General features: G+C 34.7%; 1 protein-coding gene across 1 annotated transcript in view; it reads left to right on the forward strand.

Moving 5' to 3' along the window:
* Positions 1-15,793, forward strand: part of LOC111987564 (callose synthase 9) — a 73,830-nt gene that overhangs the window by 17,463 nt on the left and 40,574 nt on the right. Inside the window, exons 17-32 of the mRNA XM_065771160.1 lie at positions 57-246; positions 354-406; positions 1,158-1,218; positions 1,304-1,385; positions 2,093-2,142; positions 3,457-3,543; positions 4,152-4,237; positions 4,366-4,390; positions 7,334-7,428; positions 7,563-7,644; positions 7,813-7,976; positions 8,095-8,215; positions 9,412-9,509; positions 9,600-9,690; positions 9,800-9,960; positions 10,061-10,170. Of these exons, the coding sequence (XP_065627232.1) occupies positions 57-246; positions 354-406; positions 1,158-1,218; positions 1,304-1,385; positions 2,093-2,142; positions 3,457-3,543; positions 4,152-4,237; positions 4,366-4,390; positions 7,334-7,428; positions 7,563-7,644; positions 7,813-7,976; positions 8,095-8,215; positions 9,412-9,509; positions 9,600-9,690; positions 9,800-9,960; positions 10,061-10,170 (1,556 nt within the window). The remainder of the gene's footprint in view (positions 1-56; positions 247-353; positions 407-1,157; positions 1,219-1,303; positions 1,386-2,092; positions 2,143-3,456; positions 3,544-4,151; positions 4,238-4,365; positions 4,391-7,333; positions 7,429-7,562; positions 7,645-7,812; positions 7,977-8,094; positions 8,216-9,411; positions 9,510-9,599; positions 9,691-9,799; positions 9,961-10,060; positions 10,171-15,793) is intronic.

A 15,793-nucleotide genomic window follows, 5' to 3' on the forward strand; every position in this document is an offset into this window, starting at 1 on the left:
CTAATTTCTTTGTTGGTCATTTGGTAACCTCTCTGGTTCTTTGTGCTCTTGTACAGGAAAGCTCTCCAGGAAGAGAGTAAACCCAATGCAAATTCAGTTATTTTCAGACTGTATTGTATTGTAATTGGCATCTATGCTAGCATCCAGTTTTTCATTAGTTTCCTCTTGCGAATACCTGCCTTCCACCTTCTATCTAATCAATGTGATCGCTGGCCTTTAATACGCTTTGTGAAGTGGATGCGACAGGTTTTATTTCTCTTCTCTTGGAATTTATTTATACTCTTGACTCCTGGATTTGTGGTTTCCATTTGCTTCCTTTATATTCATTTGTTTATTGTTTTTGTTCATCAAAGGAACGGTATTATGTTGGACGTGGCATGTATGAGAGGACTACTGATTTTATCAAGTAATCCCTAATCCTAACTGCCCCACTTCTCTCTCTCTCGCTCTCTCTCTCTCTGTATATGTATATATATATATATATATAAGGGCAAAACTTAGGATATGTTCTGTTGGTGCTGTTCATTAGGTTCCTCATTTTAAATTCAAACTACATGGTTGTGTTGACAAATGAAGCATAAATAGTGTTATATTTTCCAAGGGCAATTAGATTCAATGTAGCTTTATGTGTTTGAATTTAATTGAAGAACCTAATGTACTACACCTAAGGAATTGTCCCTATATAAAACTCATTAAGAAGAATTGCAAATTGCTTTCTTCTCTTTGGGCTGCTAGTTTGTTTGTCCATCCCTTTCTCTTAGTCTGGTGAAAACATAATCAAATATTGAGAATGAAGTTAAAAGGCAAGGAAGAAACTTAATAAGAGAAAAGAGAAATTATAGTTTATTGTAACTGTTTTGGCGTTTCTTCTTTAGGGGATTAGTAATAGTAAAAAAGAAGAGAATTCCTATAAAAGATGAAGTAAAAGAACCATTGAATTTGCTTAGAAATTTCTTCTTGATTTTGGAAAGATATATTAATCCTATTCTTACAAATAGTGAAAAAAACTGGAAAACAATAACTTAGGCCATTAAAAATTGAAAAAATAACTGTCAATATTAGATTCCTTTGGGCCACAAATACGTATACTGGTAGCTTTTTTAATTAATTTTGGAAAATATGAGATTGTTTAATAACTTACATTGTTAATTTTACAGGTATATGTTCTTTTGGCTTCTTGTTTTTTGTGGAAAGTTTTCGTTTGCCTACTTTCTCCAGGTTAGTGACACAGTATTTTGTTTGTTTTTTGGATTGAATTTCATCTTTTCTAGGCCTGAATTTTTTGTTTTGTTGGCTGCTGCAGATCCAGCCATTGGTGAAACCCACAAGGGCCATTGTAGAAATGAATGATATATCATATTCTTGGCATGATTTTGTATCTAAGAGTAAGCCCCCTTCACGAATTTAAGATTCAATGATTTTGCTCTGGGCGGGGCTATATTTTTTCTTAATTTTTTGTATTAACTTTTTATTTTGTTTGAATGTCTTTTGGCTTCCTCATGAACAAATCTATAAGCTCTTTTCCCTCTTTTTTTTTTGGTACTATATATGATGGACTTTGTTAGTGCTATGTTTGTAGGTGCCTCCTGTAGTTTTCTTTCCACCCCCAAAACTTTCTGCTTCAGTTGTTTGATTGAATAAATAAGCGATACTCTTATATGTTTCCATAATGTGAAGGTGGACTGCCTATCATTTTAGATAAGTAATGATATTTTATTTAATAGCTGAATAAGCCTGGTTACAAAAATAATGCATGAGATAAAGTGGATCTGTATTGTTGGTAGACTCAAGTTTCTAAACGTGATGACTTCATTTTGGTCAATTGAAAAAAAGGGAAGAAAAAAGGAAGTTCTGATATTGGCTTCCTGTAATTGATTTTCACATCATGTAAGGCTTTCTTTTAACCGGTTACTGGGCTTTTGACTGAAGGTTTGATTGTCTTGTGGTCATGTCATATCTTTGAGTTGTGTGATGTGATATAGTTCTCTCTGCCATTTTATGCGTGCTCTGTGCAGATTGACCTTATATGGATATTTGTTTAATTTTCCTCAATGATGCTTCTGGCTCTTTATGCTGCTTTCTTTTGATGCAGATAACCATAACGTATTGGCAGTTGCTAGCTTATGGGGTCCAGTGGTTGCTGTAAGTTGTGATTCATGTTTTTCTTGGGTTCTGCAAATGCTACAATATTTGTTTAATTTAATTTTTTAGTTCTTTCCACTAAAGTAATCTAATATGGGTTGTGTGATTTGATATGGTTTTCTTTTCCCTCCCTTTTCTTTATGTGATTCAATTTATTTTATGAAACAATTTGATTCCAAAAGTCTTCCACCTTAAGTGAAAAACACCACGTGATCATTGGAGTTGCATGGATACTGGTAGAAAGATGTCATATCCTTATTGGAGGATTCTTGTTATGCTATTAAATTGTTATTTAATGCTTATTTTCAAGGGGAACTATATTAAATAGAAAGTCTGGGATCAGCCTTGTACTTACTTTAAAAGCCTTTGTTGGTGGGTTAGTCAATTAGAGAGGAGAAAATTGGTGAATTGATTTTGATATTGGACTATGTTTAACTTTTTAGTTTGAATAGTATTTGGGAGGGGTTGGGGAAGGGAGAATTGGAGCTCCAGAGTTACTTCCCTTGTAAATCATCTTAAAGCCATTTTGCCATGAATTTGTCCATTTTTGAGATCTTGATTCTGCTACCAAGTGGTTGGTTGCAGAAGAGTCCTAGTTTTTTTTTACCCTTAATGGAATACTTTAGAATTTATATAATTTAAAAGTACTAATAACTCCCACATATCTTTGGATAGTGGAAAGGTACTAATTGTCTAATCCAAGAAATTTTTTGGGATGTTTTAGATTTTTGTGGTTAAATGATTAAATTTACTATATCTCAATAGTTTAAGCTTTTGGGACGATCGGTAATTTAACATGGTATTAGAGCAAGAGGTCTTAAGTTTAATTCTTGTCTCCTCCACTCTACCTCTTATTTAAATTCCCACGTGTTGGGCCTCACCTATTGAAAGGAATTTGGGCCCGAACGTGAGGGGGGGTGTTAGAATTGTGTGGTTAAATGATTAAATTTACTATATCTCAATAGCTTAAGCTTTGGGGACAATTGGTAGGATGTATGACATAACAAACCACAGATAAGTACCTTGCAAAAATGAAAAATTAACTGACATAAAATAATATCGTTAGGTAAGGAGCACACACATAATGATGTCCCTCCCTCTCTAGTGTTTGGATAAAATATCTCAAGTGGAGAGTTATGATTTTTAGAATCTCAATTGTTGCAGTTGATCTCAATTTTTTTATTTCTGTTACTGAGTGATGCTTTTTTTTTTTTTTTTTTTTTTTTTTACACACGCACACGCACACGCACACGCATGCACATGTCTGCATGAACTCATTTTTTGATCTTATTATTTTTATTTTTCTTGGTACAGATCTATCTCTTAGACATCTATTTGTTTTACACTATTGTATCTGCTGTTTGGGGATTCTTGCTAGGGGCGAGAGATCGTCTTGGCGAGGTATGTAATATTTGTCAGATCTCATTGGATTCTTTTTAATAATGTCTTATGCACGTAGAAGCTAAATGCCTTATGGTTTTTCTTCACGTGTACATGTTATCTATTTTCCATCAATCTGTATTCTGTACCATAATATTATGGAACTCTCCCTGTTAGTGTTTTGCTTGAGATGAAGCTGTGTATTGTTTCCTTTTTTCTTTGATACCCCCTAGATGAATGAGAGTAAAAAATAGAATGAACTGTGATGAAATATTTAAGTGAAGGATAGACAGGTAAAATCCTTTTGGCATTCCTTCACATGTTGACTTTCTACCATCAATCTGTTTTATTTTTATGAAACTCTTACTTGGTGCCATGCTTGCAATGGAACTATTACTATTACTATGAAGCATGATGAAATATTTAAATGAAGGATAGGTGAAACCAAATTCTGATGAAAATGTAAAACTTCCTTTGATGGTGGATCCCTGCAACTATCAGTTACAACCGGGGGGGGGGGGGGAATGTTTCTGAAGTTTCCCACCCTCAAAGAAGGAGTACCTTTTGCCATGATTTACACATCCAATTAAGTGCTTTAAATGTCAACCTTTTTCTGTCATGATCTTCAGATTAGGTCACTGGAAGCCCTTCACAAACTTTTTGAGCAATTTCCCGGAGCTTTTATGAACAATCTTCATGTTCCTCTACCCAACAGGTTGAGTTTATTTGTTATTTGTTTGTTTCCCCTCAATAAATGTTGATACAGTTCTCTGTGGACCAATATGTGTGTGTGTGTGTTTCTGTTGTTTTGTTTTGTATCTGAATACAACGTGTCTTTTGCAGGACTCGTCGCTCTTCTTCCAGCCAGGTGAGCCATCCATCAAACTTATCCCCTTCCCCCTAAAAATGCTTTTGTCAATAGTCTTCAGGGTAGAAACTGTATAAATTTATATTATAGAATAATTAACTTTTTCTTTTTATAAAGGTAATACATTTGATTGAAAAAGAAGGCACTTCCTCAGGTACATGGGATGTATACCTGATGTAGTCCTAAAGAATTACAGAGAATAAAGGATAATTTACACTGACTGCCCTTGAGGTTTGGAGAAATATTAGAAACTTTCTTATTTCATAAATGGCACTCCATCCCTTGAGATTTTGATATATATATATATATAGACCCCCTATGACCATTTACGTTCCATTTCCAGTTGAGTCAAAATACAATTTTCCAATAAAGAAATAGGTTTGAAGTTGGAACACGAAACACATCCATCTCCAGGCTCAAAGAGCTCAAGAAATATTCAAATATTAAATTTCAATGCTATATAAGAAAAGGCTGCCTACAATGATTCAAAAGATGTTATTTATAAGAACCTTTAGTAAATCTTGAATCATAACCCTTTGTGTTATATATAACAATTAGATATGAACCATCCAACATTATTAAAATTCAAATGCTCATCACATTACTTTTTATAATACTTAAGGCATAAAAAGACATTAAACATCTATAATACATATGATATGTGCATTGTTGATTGGTGCTGTACATGCAATCACAGTGGAGGGACCACCGACCATTTGTTAATTCATTGTGACTGTGTATGATTTATGGTCCATGGTGTTGTTTGTCATGCAATGGGTCATGATGTTGTTTGTCATGCAATGGGTCATGATGTGGAGGGAATTGGGAAGGGGGTTATGGAAGACGGTACTATATTGTTGATATATGGGGGGCCATGCCTTATTGTGTTATGTGGACCATTTGGAAAGAGAGAAACCTCTGTAATTTTGATGGGGCTGGAGTTCATTTGTGGAGATAAAATTGTATTTTCTAGATTTATGTAGTTTTGATTGACTCTTTGTTGTATACTTAGTTCACTGCATTTGAACTTGGGGTTCTTGTTCATTCTCTTTATTTTCAAAGAAGCATTACTACTTTTGAAAAAAGGAAAAAAAAAAAGAAGATGCTTTTTCACTTTTTGTTGATTTATTCTAATGTTTCCATATAAGCGTTTAAGAAGCTCACATTTTTTTTCCATATTATCAGTATATTTATATTTTTTATAATTTCGTACTTAGAATTATAAATAGTGTTAAATTGTGTTAGTTTAAACTAATTGGTACTTATTTATTTTTTTTCAATAAAACAACCAAACGCTAAGCAAATTTTAATTAAATCAGGTTTGATCTTCTCTAAACAATTTCTAATTAAATTAGTCAAATTATTTTTTACTGTTTTACAAATTCTCAAAATTTTCTCTTTATTTTATTAATACTTACTAATTAAACATGAATCATTTATAAATGTTTTTTTTTTGGGGTCTAATTTTCCTATATACTGCATGGATTAAATATATGTAAAACTGAAGACGTTTGAATTTTGGTTGACCTCAAAATATATTGACACCTAAACTTTTGAAGCCTCACAATTTTACAAATCAGTATTTTAATGTAGATTTTAATTTATTTTAAAAGGCTCTTAGATTCTTACTAAGTCATTTTTTCTTTAAATGATAGAATAGATAGTTTTATATACAAATACAGTCATAATAAATGCCTATCAATAATTGCCATAATTATTGAATTTCGTATTTAAAAAAAATAAAAGAGCAAAAATATTATTTTTTGCTAAACTTTCCTGTGCATTGCATGTTACTGACTTGTAATATGTATAAAATGGAAGCTTTTGACTCTTTGTTGACTTCTAGTGTTGAACCTAAGCTTCTGAAAGTTCTCATATTTTCACTTCATCATCATAATAAAAATGTTTAATTTGCTTTTAGAGTTGCTAATAGTGTTAAAACTATATTAATCTAACTACAACTCATCATCTTTTCGCATGATGCAACTCAACAATAATTTTTTTTATTAAATTAGGTTTTATCTTCTCTATACAAAATCCAATTAAATTAGGAAGTTAATTTTTTTGGGTACAAATTCTCTAATTGAAATTTTATTTATTATTACTTTTTAATTAAGCATATATCATATATAAATATTTGTTGTCAAACTTTCCTGTGCATTGCAAAGGTTAGCAACTAGCAGCATAGAAAATTAACCCTTTGTTTGGATGGAGGGCGAGGAGAGGGGAGGTGGCTCCTCTCCCTCCATCTACTCCGTTCTGCTACTTGGCCTTCTTAGCTTTAGGCTTAGATGCTCCTGCATCAACAAATTGTGAATGCTGACTTCAGTTGAACAACCAAGCTTCCACTTCTTCAAATGTGTAGTAATTCCTCTCTTTCCATGGAGTCCACTGCATACGTAAATTGGATGGACGTTTTCCAAATCAGTTCCTCCATCAATAAAATGGACCAAGAATTCTCTTAGGCATTAGCTAATGAACTCCAAACAATGACAAGATAGAAGTCCACAATTCATATGTGACATTACAATGCAACAATACATGGTCCAGTCTTGTCACCTTCTTTACACTTGCAACAAAGGGTGTATGTTTGGAAATGTAAGGGATGTGGTTGAGTTTAGGGTGGGGCTTACATATAAATTGTAATAAAGAGATCATGTAGCATCTCGGTTCTGGTCCTGTATATTTGCAGGCCCTAAAGGATAGTCATTGACTTTAATGTTACAGAATAATTACCTTTTCCTTTGGTGGAGTGTGAGGGAATAATTAATGCTGACAAGAATGTTCATTTTTCATAAATTGGAAATCAGAACTATTGCGGTAGGATCTGTCCTGCAAGTGATGAAATTGTTTTTGCGAGTATAGAGGGTATATGATTTAGAGTTATTTGATAATGTTTGAGAATATAATTTCTGACAAACTAATAATGCTTTGTATTTGAAGGATGTGGAGAAGAACAAGGTTGATGCTGCTCGATTTGCTCCCTTTTGGAATGAGATCATAAAAAATCTAAGGGAAGAAGATTATATTACTAACTTGTGAGTACTAAAAATTCACTCAATTTGTTATTGCTTAGATAGCTCACAATTCTTTTAGTTTTTATTTAAATACCTGTGTGTGCTGTCTACTTGTTGCTCTTTTCTGATGCCCGTTGTTTCGCTTTTTTGGTTAGTGAAATGGAGTTGCTTCTTATGCCAAAAAATTCTGGAGATCTGCCCATGGTTCAGATGCCCCTTTTTCTTCTTGCAAGCAAGGTCATTTAGTTGGTTTGAAAATTTTCTTTATTTTTTCTTAATCTGATTCTTGTTATGAGTATCTTCAACTGCAGTTCATCTACAAATATTTTAATGTAATTGAGTTTGACTCAATATAATTTTGTAGATATTTCTGTATAAAGATATTGCTATAATATAATTATGTAGATATTTCTAGCTAAAGATATTGCTGTGGAGACTAGAGATTCTTTACAAGATGAGCTCTGGGAAAGGATCTCAAGGGATGACTATATGAAGTATGCTGTTCAGGAGTGCTATCACACAATTAAGCTTATCTTGACTGAAATATTGGATGGTGAAGGCAGGATGTGGTTAGTTTTTATAAAAATTCTCTGTAGATTATAATATTATTATTTGTTCTGAAACATGACTCATGAATGAAGGTTGGAATCGAAAGCTTTGTTTTGTAAGTATCTCATTTTGTTTCAGGGTTGAAAGGATATATGAAGATATTCAAAGAAGTATTGAAGACAGTAAAATCCATGTTAACTTTCATCTCAGTAAGCTGCCGCTTGTGATTTCCAGAGTCACTGCACTAACGGGAATTTTGGTTAGTATTAATGATATTATCTATATTGTTTGATTTAATTGATGCAAATTCTAAGGCAAACAACTGTTGACCTTTAAAGGTATTTGCTATATATTTTCTTTCCCTTTCTGGGGAATATTGTTGCCCCTCTTGGACACTTATGCTAATGTTCTGGTTTAGTTTGATATGGGTCATATGGCTTTCATGTTATTCATTCTTAAATTCAAATAGGGGTTTGTAATACAATCCATTTGTATTTTGAGTGAATTATGAATTAAGGTGCCCGTGTTAAGTGGTGCAAACTTTTTGAATTAATTTGGATCTTTAAGGTTCTAATTGAATGCGTATTTGTTTGTTATTGTAACTTGTAAAAAATCTGTTTGTCATTGTTGCTGTCTTTTAATGTGAATTCGAATAATCAACAGTTAGCATGATGCCCCAATTTGATTGATTGTGTGATGTGTGTGGGTGTGTGATGAGTCTAACACCGGGTATTTACTAGGTTGAACTGGGCTTTGTTAACAACTGCAAGAAGCCTCAACTGTGACTAGTCCTTTTGAGGTATAGCGCAGTTGTGGCTAGCGCTTTTCCTTGGGTCATTTCATATGGTATTAGAGCTAGCCTGGTAACCCAATGTGGGCTTGGAGACACTACCCCACAAAGTGAGCCCTAACGAGGAAGTTAGGGATTTAAGTGGGGGAGATTATGATGGCCCAATTTGATTGATTGTGTGATGTGTGTGGGTGTGTGATGAATTCCACATTAGGTATTTACTGGTTTGAACTGGGCTTTATTAAGAACTGAAAGGAGCCTCAATTGTGACTGGTCTTTTTGAGATATAGCGGAAATGTGGCTAGCACTTTTCCTTGGGTTGTTTCACTCACTTTGTTTGAAAGTCATATAGTTGTTTTGTTTCAGGGGTTACAGAGGGCCGACCAATACGATTACTTGGGTACAGTAATCTCTCTTAAGCCCTAAGCTTTTTCTCAAATTGGGTAGAGGGTGATGCCACGTGTTTAAAACCCTGTGTAACTTACTAATAAAAAAACACTAGTAATATTCTTCTGACACAATCAAATATGTTTTCTTCGGATTTTCTTTATTTGGGTACTTGATATTAATATGTATTGCTTTTCCAGACCTTTTTCCTATGATCAAACTTTTGGATGGGAATTGACTTGACACTGGATATCACCCTTGTTTTCTGAAATGTACAGAAAGGGGCAAAAACACCAGAGATGGAAAAAGGTGCTGTTAAGGCTGTTCAAGACCTGTATGATGTTGTGCGGCATGATGTCCTTTCTATTGACATGAGGTATGTTAAATTTGATGGTGTAGGCTTATGTGTCCGACTCATTTATTTTTCTTTTTCTTGAATATATAATTTAGTAAATGTATATTTTAGGGAGCACTATGAAACCTGGAATATATTGTCAAAAGCAAGGACTGAAGGTCGTCTTTTTGCAAATTTGAAGTGGCCCGAAGATGCGGAGTTGGTATGTTCTGGGAGATTTATCTTCTTTCTTTTTTAGCCCTCAATTTTCTTTTCTAAATGAGTGTCTGCTCTCACTTCTGGATGAGATTGATTAATTTTGGGATATGCAGAGAGCACTAGTCAAAAGATTGCATTCATTGTTGACTATCAAAGATTCGGCTGCAAATATTCCAAAAAATCTTGAGGCCAGGCGTAGGCTGGAGTTCTTTACAAATTCCCTTTTCATGGAGATGCCAAAACCTAAGCCAGTGCGTAAGACGTTGTCATTCAGGTCATACCATTTCTTTCATTGATCTCTTTTACTTTTATAGTTACCAATACTTTTGCTTGATGAATCTAGCATCCTCATCATTTTCCACATGTATTTGCAGTGTGTTCACTCCATATTATTCTGAGACTGTGCTTTATAGTGTGACTGAACTCCAAAAGAAAAATGAGGATGGGATATCAGTTTTATTTTATCTCCAAAAAATATATCCAGGTACTTCCTTCTTAAGTCTGCTTAGTGTTTGTGCTTTATTTGATTCCTCATTTTCTATTGTTCTTTCTTCTTTGGAACCTAGTTAGTATCAAGTTTGGGAATCTGAAATAACTTTTTTGTTAGACCAATAAAAGAAGAAAACAGATTATTGTCATTATTATTTTCTAATTAAGTGTATTATCTGTATCTTGGGTTTACATGATACGGCATATAGTAGCATCATGCGTGTGCTTGAGAGGAATAATTAATATTTTTTGGTTTTGAGGTATGTTTATTAGAAGATTTAAGACATGCATGTGCTCGAGAGTAATATATTTTTATATTTCCATTTGGTGTGAAATACTTTTTCTAATTATGAACTTATTATGCTTGTATATTTCATTATTGATATTTGCACTTGAGATTGTAATCCTTCAGGTGCAGTTTAGTTTACATGTGTTGTATTCAGACTGATACCTTTATTTGCTAGTAAAGTTATTTTACTTATCAAAATTGCAAATCTGTCATTATTATTTTCTGACCATATTTTCATTAATTTGTTGAATATAGAATGTCCATATATATTACCAGTTTATTTTTAACAACCATGTATTCGGCAACTTGTATGCCAAGGAGTTGTGGTGTGATAGGGAAAATCAAGTATTAAGAGGATACTTGGCAAGAAAAAGTGCAATCTTCTCATTCACTGTCCTGTTGCTTATTCGTTGTGGGTGCGAATGTTACAAGTTTTTGGGATTCAATGGGTCATGCCAGGTTCAGTGGAGAGTTTGGTGTTTTGTTGGAACAATTGGTTTGGGAAATTTTCTTCAGATATATGGAATATGGTTCCTGGCTGCTTGATGTGGGTTATTTGGATGGAAAGAAATAGGCGCTCTTTTGAGGCTTTAGAAAAATCGCTTGATCAGTTACAAGCTCTCAGCCAAAGTACTCTCTTTGAATGGGCTAGGTGTTGGGGTTCTTCAAACTGTTCTTTTATTCAGGAGTTTCTTACTTCCCTTAGATGTGCTCCTTAAGATTAGTTTCTCTGCTGTCTTTGTTTGCTGTTTATTGTGTTCACCATCATGAACACCTTGTATTTGATGTTTTCATCTTTTCTTCAAGTTTAATATAATTCTCATTACTTATCAAAAAAAAGAAAAAAGAAAAAAGTGCAAAATTTATCTTTCCCAATTTTATTAACTTGTTCATGTTTTGGTTGTATGTTCTTGTTCTATTGATGATCTCATCTTCCATAATATATGCTGTATTCCTGTGAAGTCGTGGGGATTAGTCTGGAAATATATTATCAAGTAACTTTCTAGGACTTAGTTATAAATGTCTTTTGTGTATACTTGTTAAGCTATTATATTGGCATTGAGAGTTGGAAGGCTCTGGATGTTTATAAAAAATAGAAAAGAAAAAGGAAAGCAAATGGTGACTCTTGCGATTACAGTTAAATATTGAGTCCTGACTCATGAGAGTTTTGTTGGTGTCAATAGTATGTTAAAAAAACCATGCCTTTTGATCTCAAGGGTGGGACAGGATAGTTCTACCTTCTAGAGTTGCAGTAAATAGATAACAAGAATTTCTTCATCTCTTTCATTAGCTGTTATAAAGGCACTTTCGACCCTTGAAACATATACCTTAAGTTTTCATGGTTGTCTCTTGACTGGTTGATGTGGTTGGAGTCCTCACTTTTGGAAGCCTTTCCAAGATTTGGAGTTGGAAGCAGTGGATAGTTTTTTTTAAATTTTTTTTTTTTTTGGGGGGTACTCTTTCCTTACTAAGTAAAGGAAGACATAAACTCAAAGAGAGAAGAACAATCTGTAAAACCCCAACAACGAGACCACTCAAAAGACTACGTTGGTATAAAACCTTTAACTCATCCAATGTTTTCTCATTATCTTCAAAGGAACGACGATTTCATTTTCCCACATAATCCACATTAAACACCCTGGAAACAAATTCCAAATGTCCGAATTATGTCTCCCAAACCACTGATGCGAACAAGATAACAAACCCCCATGGATTTTGACTTCTCATATCTGCCATGTATCCTCTTTAATTAAAGCTTTGACTTATGTAATTATTAGCTACTTTATTTCCTAATAGTTAAAGATTATATATAGGCTTGCTACGTAAGAGTACAATTAGTTCTTTAATGTGAATTTAACTTAGTTTCAGACCTGGATAGAAACTTTGTTTCTCCAGTTTCTCTGTAATTCCAGAATTAATTCTTAATTTTAATGCAATTCTAGTTCAAGTTCTCAATCAATTGATCTTGATTCCCACCCCCCCCCCCCTTCTCTTCTTCTCATTTTCTCTAATCTCCAAAACCAAAACAATTAAAAAAAAAAAAAAAAAGGCCATAACATTGAAAAAACATGAATCTAACTTCAAGGTACAAGCTTCAGACAACCATAAACCTTGCATTCACAACAAAACTAAAGATGTCAATTTCATTTCTTAGACTTTTTCCCTAAATTTTTCCAGGTAAGATAACTTTTTATATATATACATAAGAATTTCATTGAAATGACGCGAATTGGAGCATAACTCATTAAAGTAAAGATTTTAATGCATTAGCAAACCAATTGAATAGACTTTCTTAATTTCCTTTCTATATAAAAATAATAACTTTATTCAAAAGAGGAAACTGATCAAATACACAATGTGTACTTCTTATTCATAAAGAAAATCAATCTCAAACTCAAAAGGTCTATAACATCTAAGAAAGAAGATGAAGTGATACTGCCTAAAATAGTCATACGCTTGTACAGATACATCAACCATTTGCTTGAGTACATGATTAGGCCATTCAACACCTTCGAAGGGTTTAATATTCCTCTTTCAAATCTTTATATGCGTTTAATATTCCTCTTTCAAATCTTTATATGCCTTTGATGATAAAACTTTCCTCCTTGTCAACAATCAAAAAACTAGATCAATGTCTTCAGAATGAACAAAGAGAAGCCAAAGAGTAAACAGAAACGATCATAAGTCCATTTCCAAGGAACAGTGCAACAGAAGATGATCAACATTCTCATTACTCTTACCCATGCAAAACCAATCTACAATCCTAAGAGAGCTTTACAAAGATTATACACTGTCAGAATTTACCCAAAGATGCTGTACAAACAAAGAAAGGTTTCTTATGAGGTACCATTACACACCAAATACGGAAAGTGAACTCCTGTATGTCCTCTGAGATGTTCATAGAAAGAATGCACCTTGAACTTTACACTCTTTGATAATCTCCATGAAAAAAGTCTTTACCTTGGCCTTGAAGGNTTGTCAGTCGTAATGGTTGGGCCTTGGGGGGGGGGGGTGTTGGTTGGTTGGCCTAAGGATAGAGGGTGGCTACATCATACTCCCCTCCATAGAGGAAACTTGCCCTCAAGTTTCAGTTGGAAAATAAGGCTTCAAATGCTTCACGTTGAAGGCATTAGAAATGTTTAAGTGAGGGGGTAGTTGGATTGTGTAGGCATTGTCATTGATTTTAGTCAATATTTTGCATGGACGTACTTTCCTTGCTCCCAACTTGGAATAGGAGCCATGAGGACACCTTTCTTTAGTCAAAATCACCCATAAGGGGTTCCTTGAAAATTAGTCTCCTTCGGTGAATATCAGCAGCAGCCTTGTAGTTTGCATTGGAATGTTTAATTCTCTCCTTGACTTGTGCATGGATAGGTTGCATAAAATCTGTCATTTCTGTTGTTCTTACATTCTCCTTAGGATTTTGGGTTGTAGGATTGGGTCTTTGCCTATGACCTATCTTGGTATGCCTTTGTGGGCCTCCTACAAGTCCCCTACTATTTGGAATCCTATCTTGGAGAAAATAGAGCGTAAGTTGGTTGGGTGGAAGAAGCTATATTTGTCAAAAGGTGGAAGACTGATGTTGCTTAAGAGTACGTTATCTAGCTTTCCGACTTACTTTTTATCTCTTTTTACTATCCCTACACGTGTGGCCAATAAAATTGAGAAGTTGCAAAAGGATTTTTTGTGGGGGGATTCCAAAACACATTTGGTGGGGTGGAAAAAGGTGTGTGCACCTATGGAGAATGGTGGGTTAGGAGTAAGGAAATTAACTACTTTTAATAAAGCTTTACTAGGGAAATGGTTATGGCGGTTTGGGGTTGAGGAGACAAGGCTTTGGAGAAGGGTTATAGCTTTGAAGCTTGGGGAAGAGTGGGGGGGATGGACATCCAAGCTAGGTAGAGGTGTACATGGGTGTGGTTTGTGGAGAAGCATCCGGATGGGTTGGGAGGTTTTCAGCAAAAATATTCAGTTTGAGGTAGGGGTGGATAGAGTGAAGTTTTGGACTGATAGATGGTGTGGGGATTCACCATTCCAACTGACCTATCCAGCTGTATTTGGGATTGCTTCAAATAAAGCAGCCTCTATGGCCTCTTGTCTGGAACGGTTGGGGATAGAGGAACGGAGAAGCTGGGATGTTTGCTTCATTCGGAGACCAAATGATTGGGAGATGGGTGTTGTGGATGATTTTTTTCGTACTTTGGGTTCGAATTTACCTCCAACTGAGAATGGAGACCGTTTGAGATGGAAGTTAACGAAGAATGGGGATTTTGATATCCGCTCGTTTTATAATAAACTATGAGGTCCCTTGCCTATTATCTTTCCTTGAAAATGTATTTGGAAGGTTAAGGCTCTTCGGTGTGTTTCTTTTTTTGTTTGAACCGCCGTATGGGATAGGATTCTTACAGGTGACAATCTGCAAGGTAGAGGGTTTGATTTTATTGACTGGTGCACTATGTGTCGTTGCAATGGGGAGACGGTGGATCATTTGTTACTTTATTGTGGAAAGGCTTATTGGCTGTGGAGCTTAGTTTTAAGATCTTTTGGGATTTCATGGGTTTTGCCAAGATCGGTTGCAGATACTCTTTTTGGTTGGTGGAATTGGTTGGGAAAGCGTTCGTCTAGCATTTGAAATTTAGTTCCGTTGTGCTTAATGTGGTGTATTTGGAGGGAGCGAAATTGGCAGACGTTTGAGGACATGGAAAGCACTGATGACTAGCTGCTCGCTTCTTTCAGTGGCTCCTTTTCGAGTGGTCTAGGGCTTGGGGATTCACCTCTAGTGACTCTCTCCCCATGTTTTGTAGTTTTCTCTTTTGTAATTAGTTTTCTCTTTGTTTTTTTCTTTTCTCTTTTTGTAATCTTTGATATGCCTTATGTCATTATACATGAGGTAGTTTTTTGAATATACATCTTTATTACTTATTAAAAAAAAAACATTCTCCTTTTTAGAAAGTGGCAAGGGTGCCAAATCTAAGACACATAAAGGTTTATTCCCATACACAACTTCAGAAGGAGATGTGTTAATAGTCCGACTAAGTGAAGAGTTGTAAGCAAATTCGGCCAAGGGAGGGATACTTTCCCAAATCCTTGGATTTTCTCCAATCAAGCATCTCAAGAGATTCCCATGATTCCGGTTGACAACTTCATTTTGACCATCCATTTGAGAGTGGAAATAGGTGCTAATGCTCAATTCAGTTCCTATCTTGTGCCATAGAGTTTACCAAAAATGAGCAAGAAATTTAGCATCCTTGTTAGGAACAATAGATAGGGGTACACCATGAAGTTTGCAAACTTTTTCCAATTGAAATGTCAGCTCCAGGTTTTGGGC

The sequence above is a fragment of the Quercus suber genome, unplaced genomic scaffold (assembly GCF_002906115.3).
Source record: "Quercus suber isolate HL8 unplaced genomic scaffold, Cork oak 2.0 scaffold_40, whole genome shotgun sequence".
In the NCBI taxonomy this organism is placed as follows: domain Eukaryota; kingdom Viridiplantae; phylum Streptophyta; class Magnoliopsida; order Fagales; family Fagaceae; genus Quercus; species Quercus suber.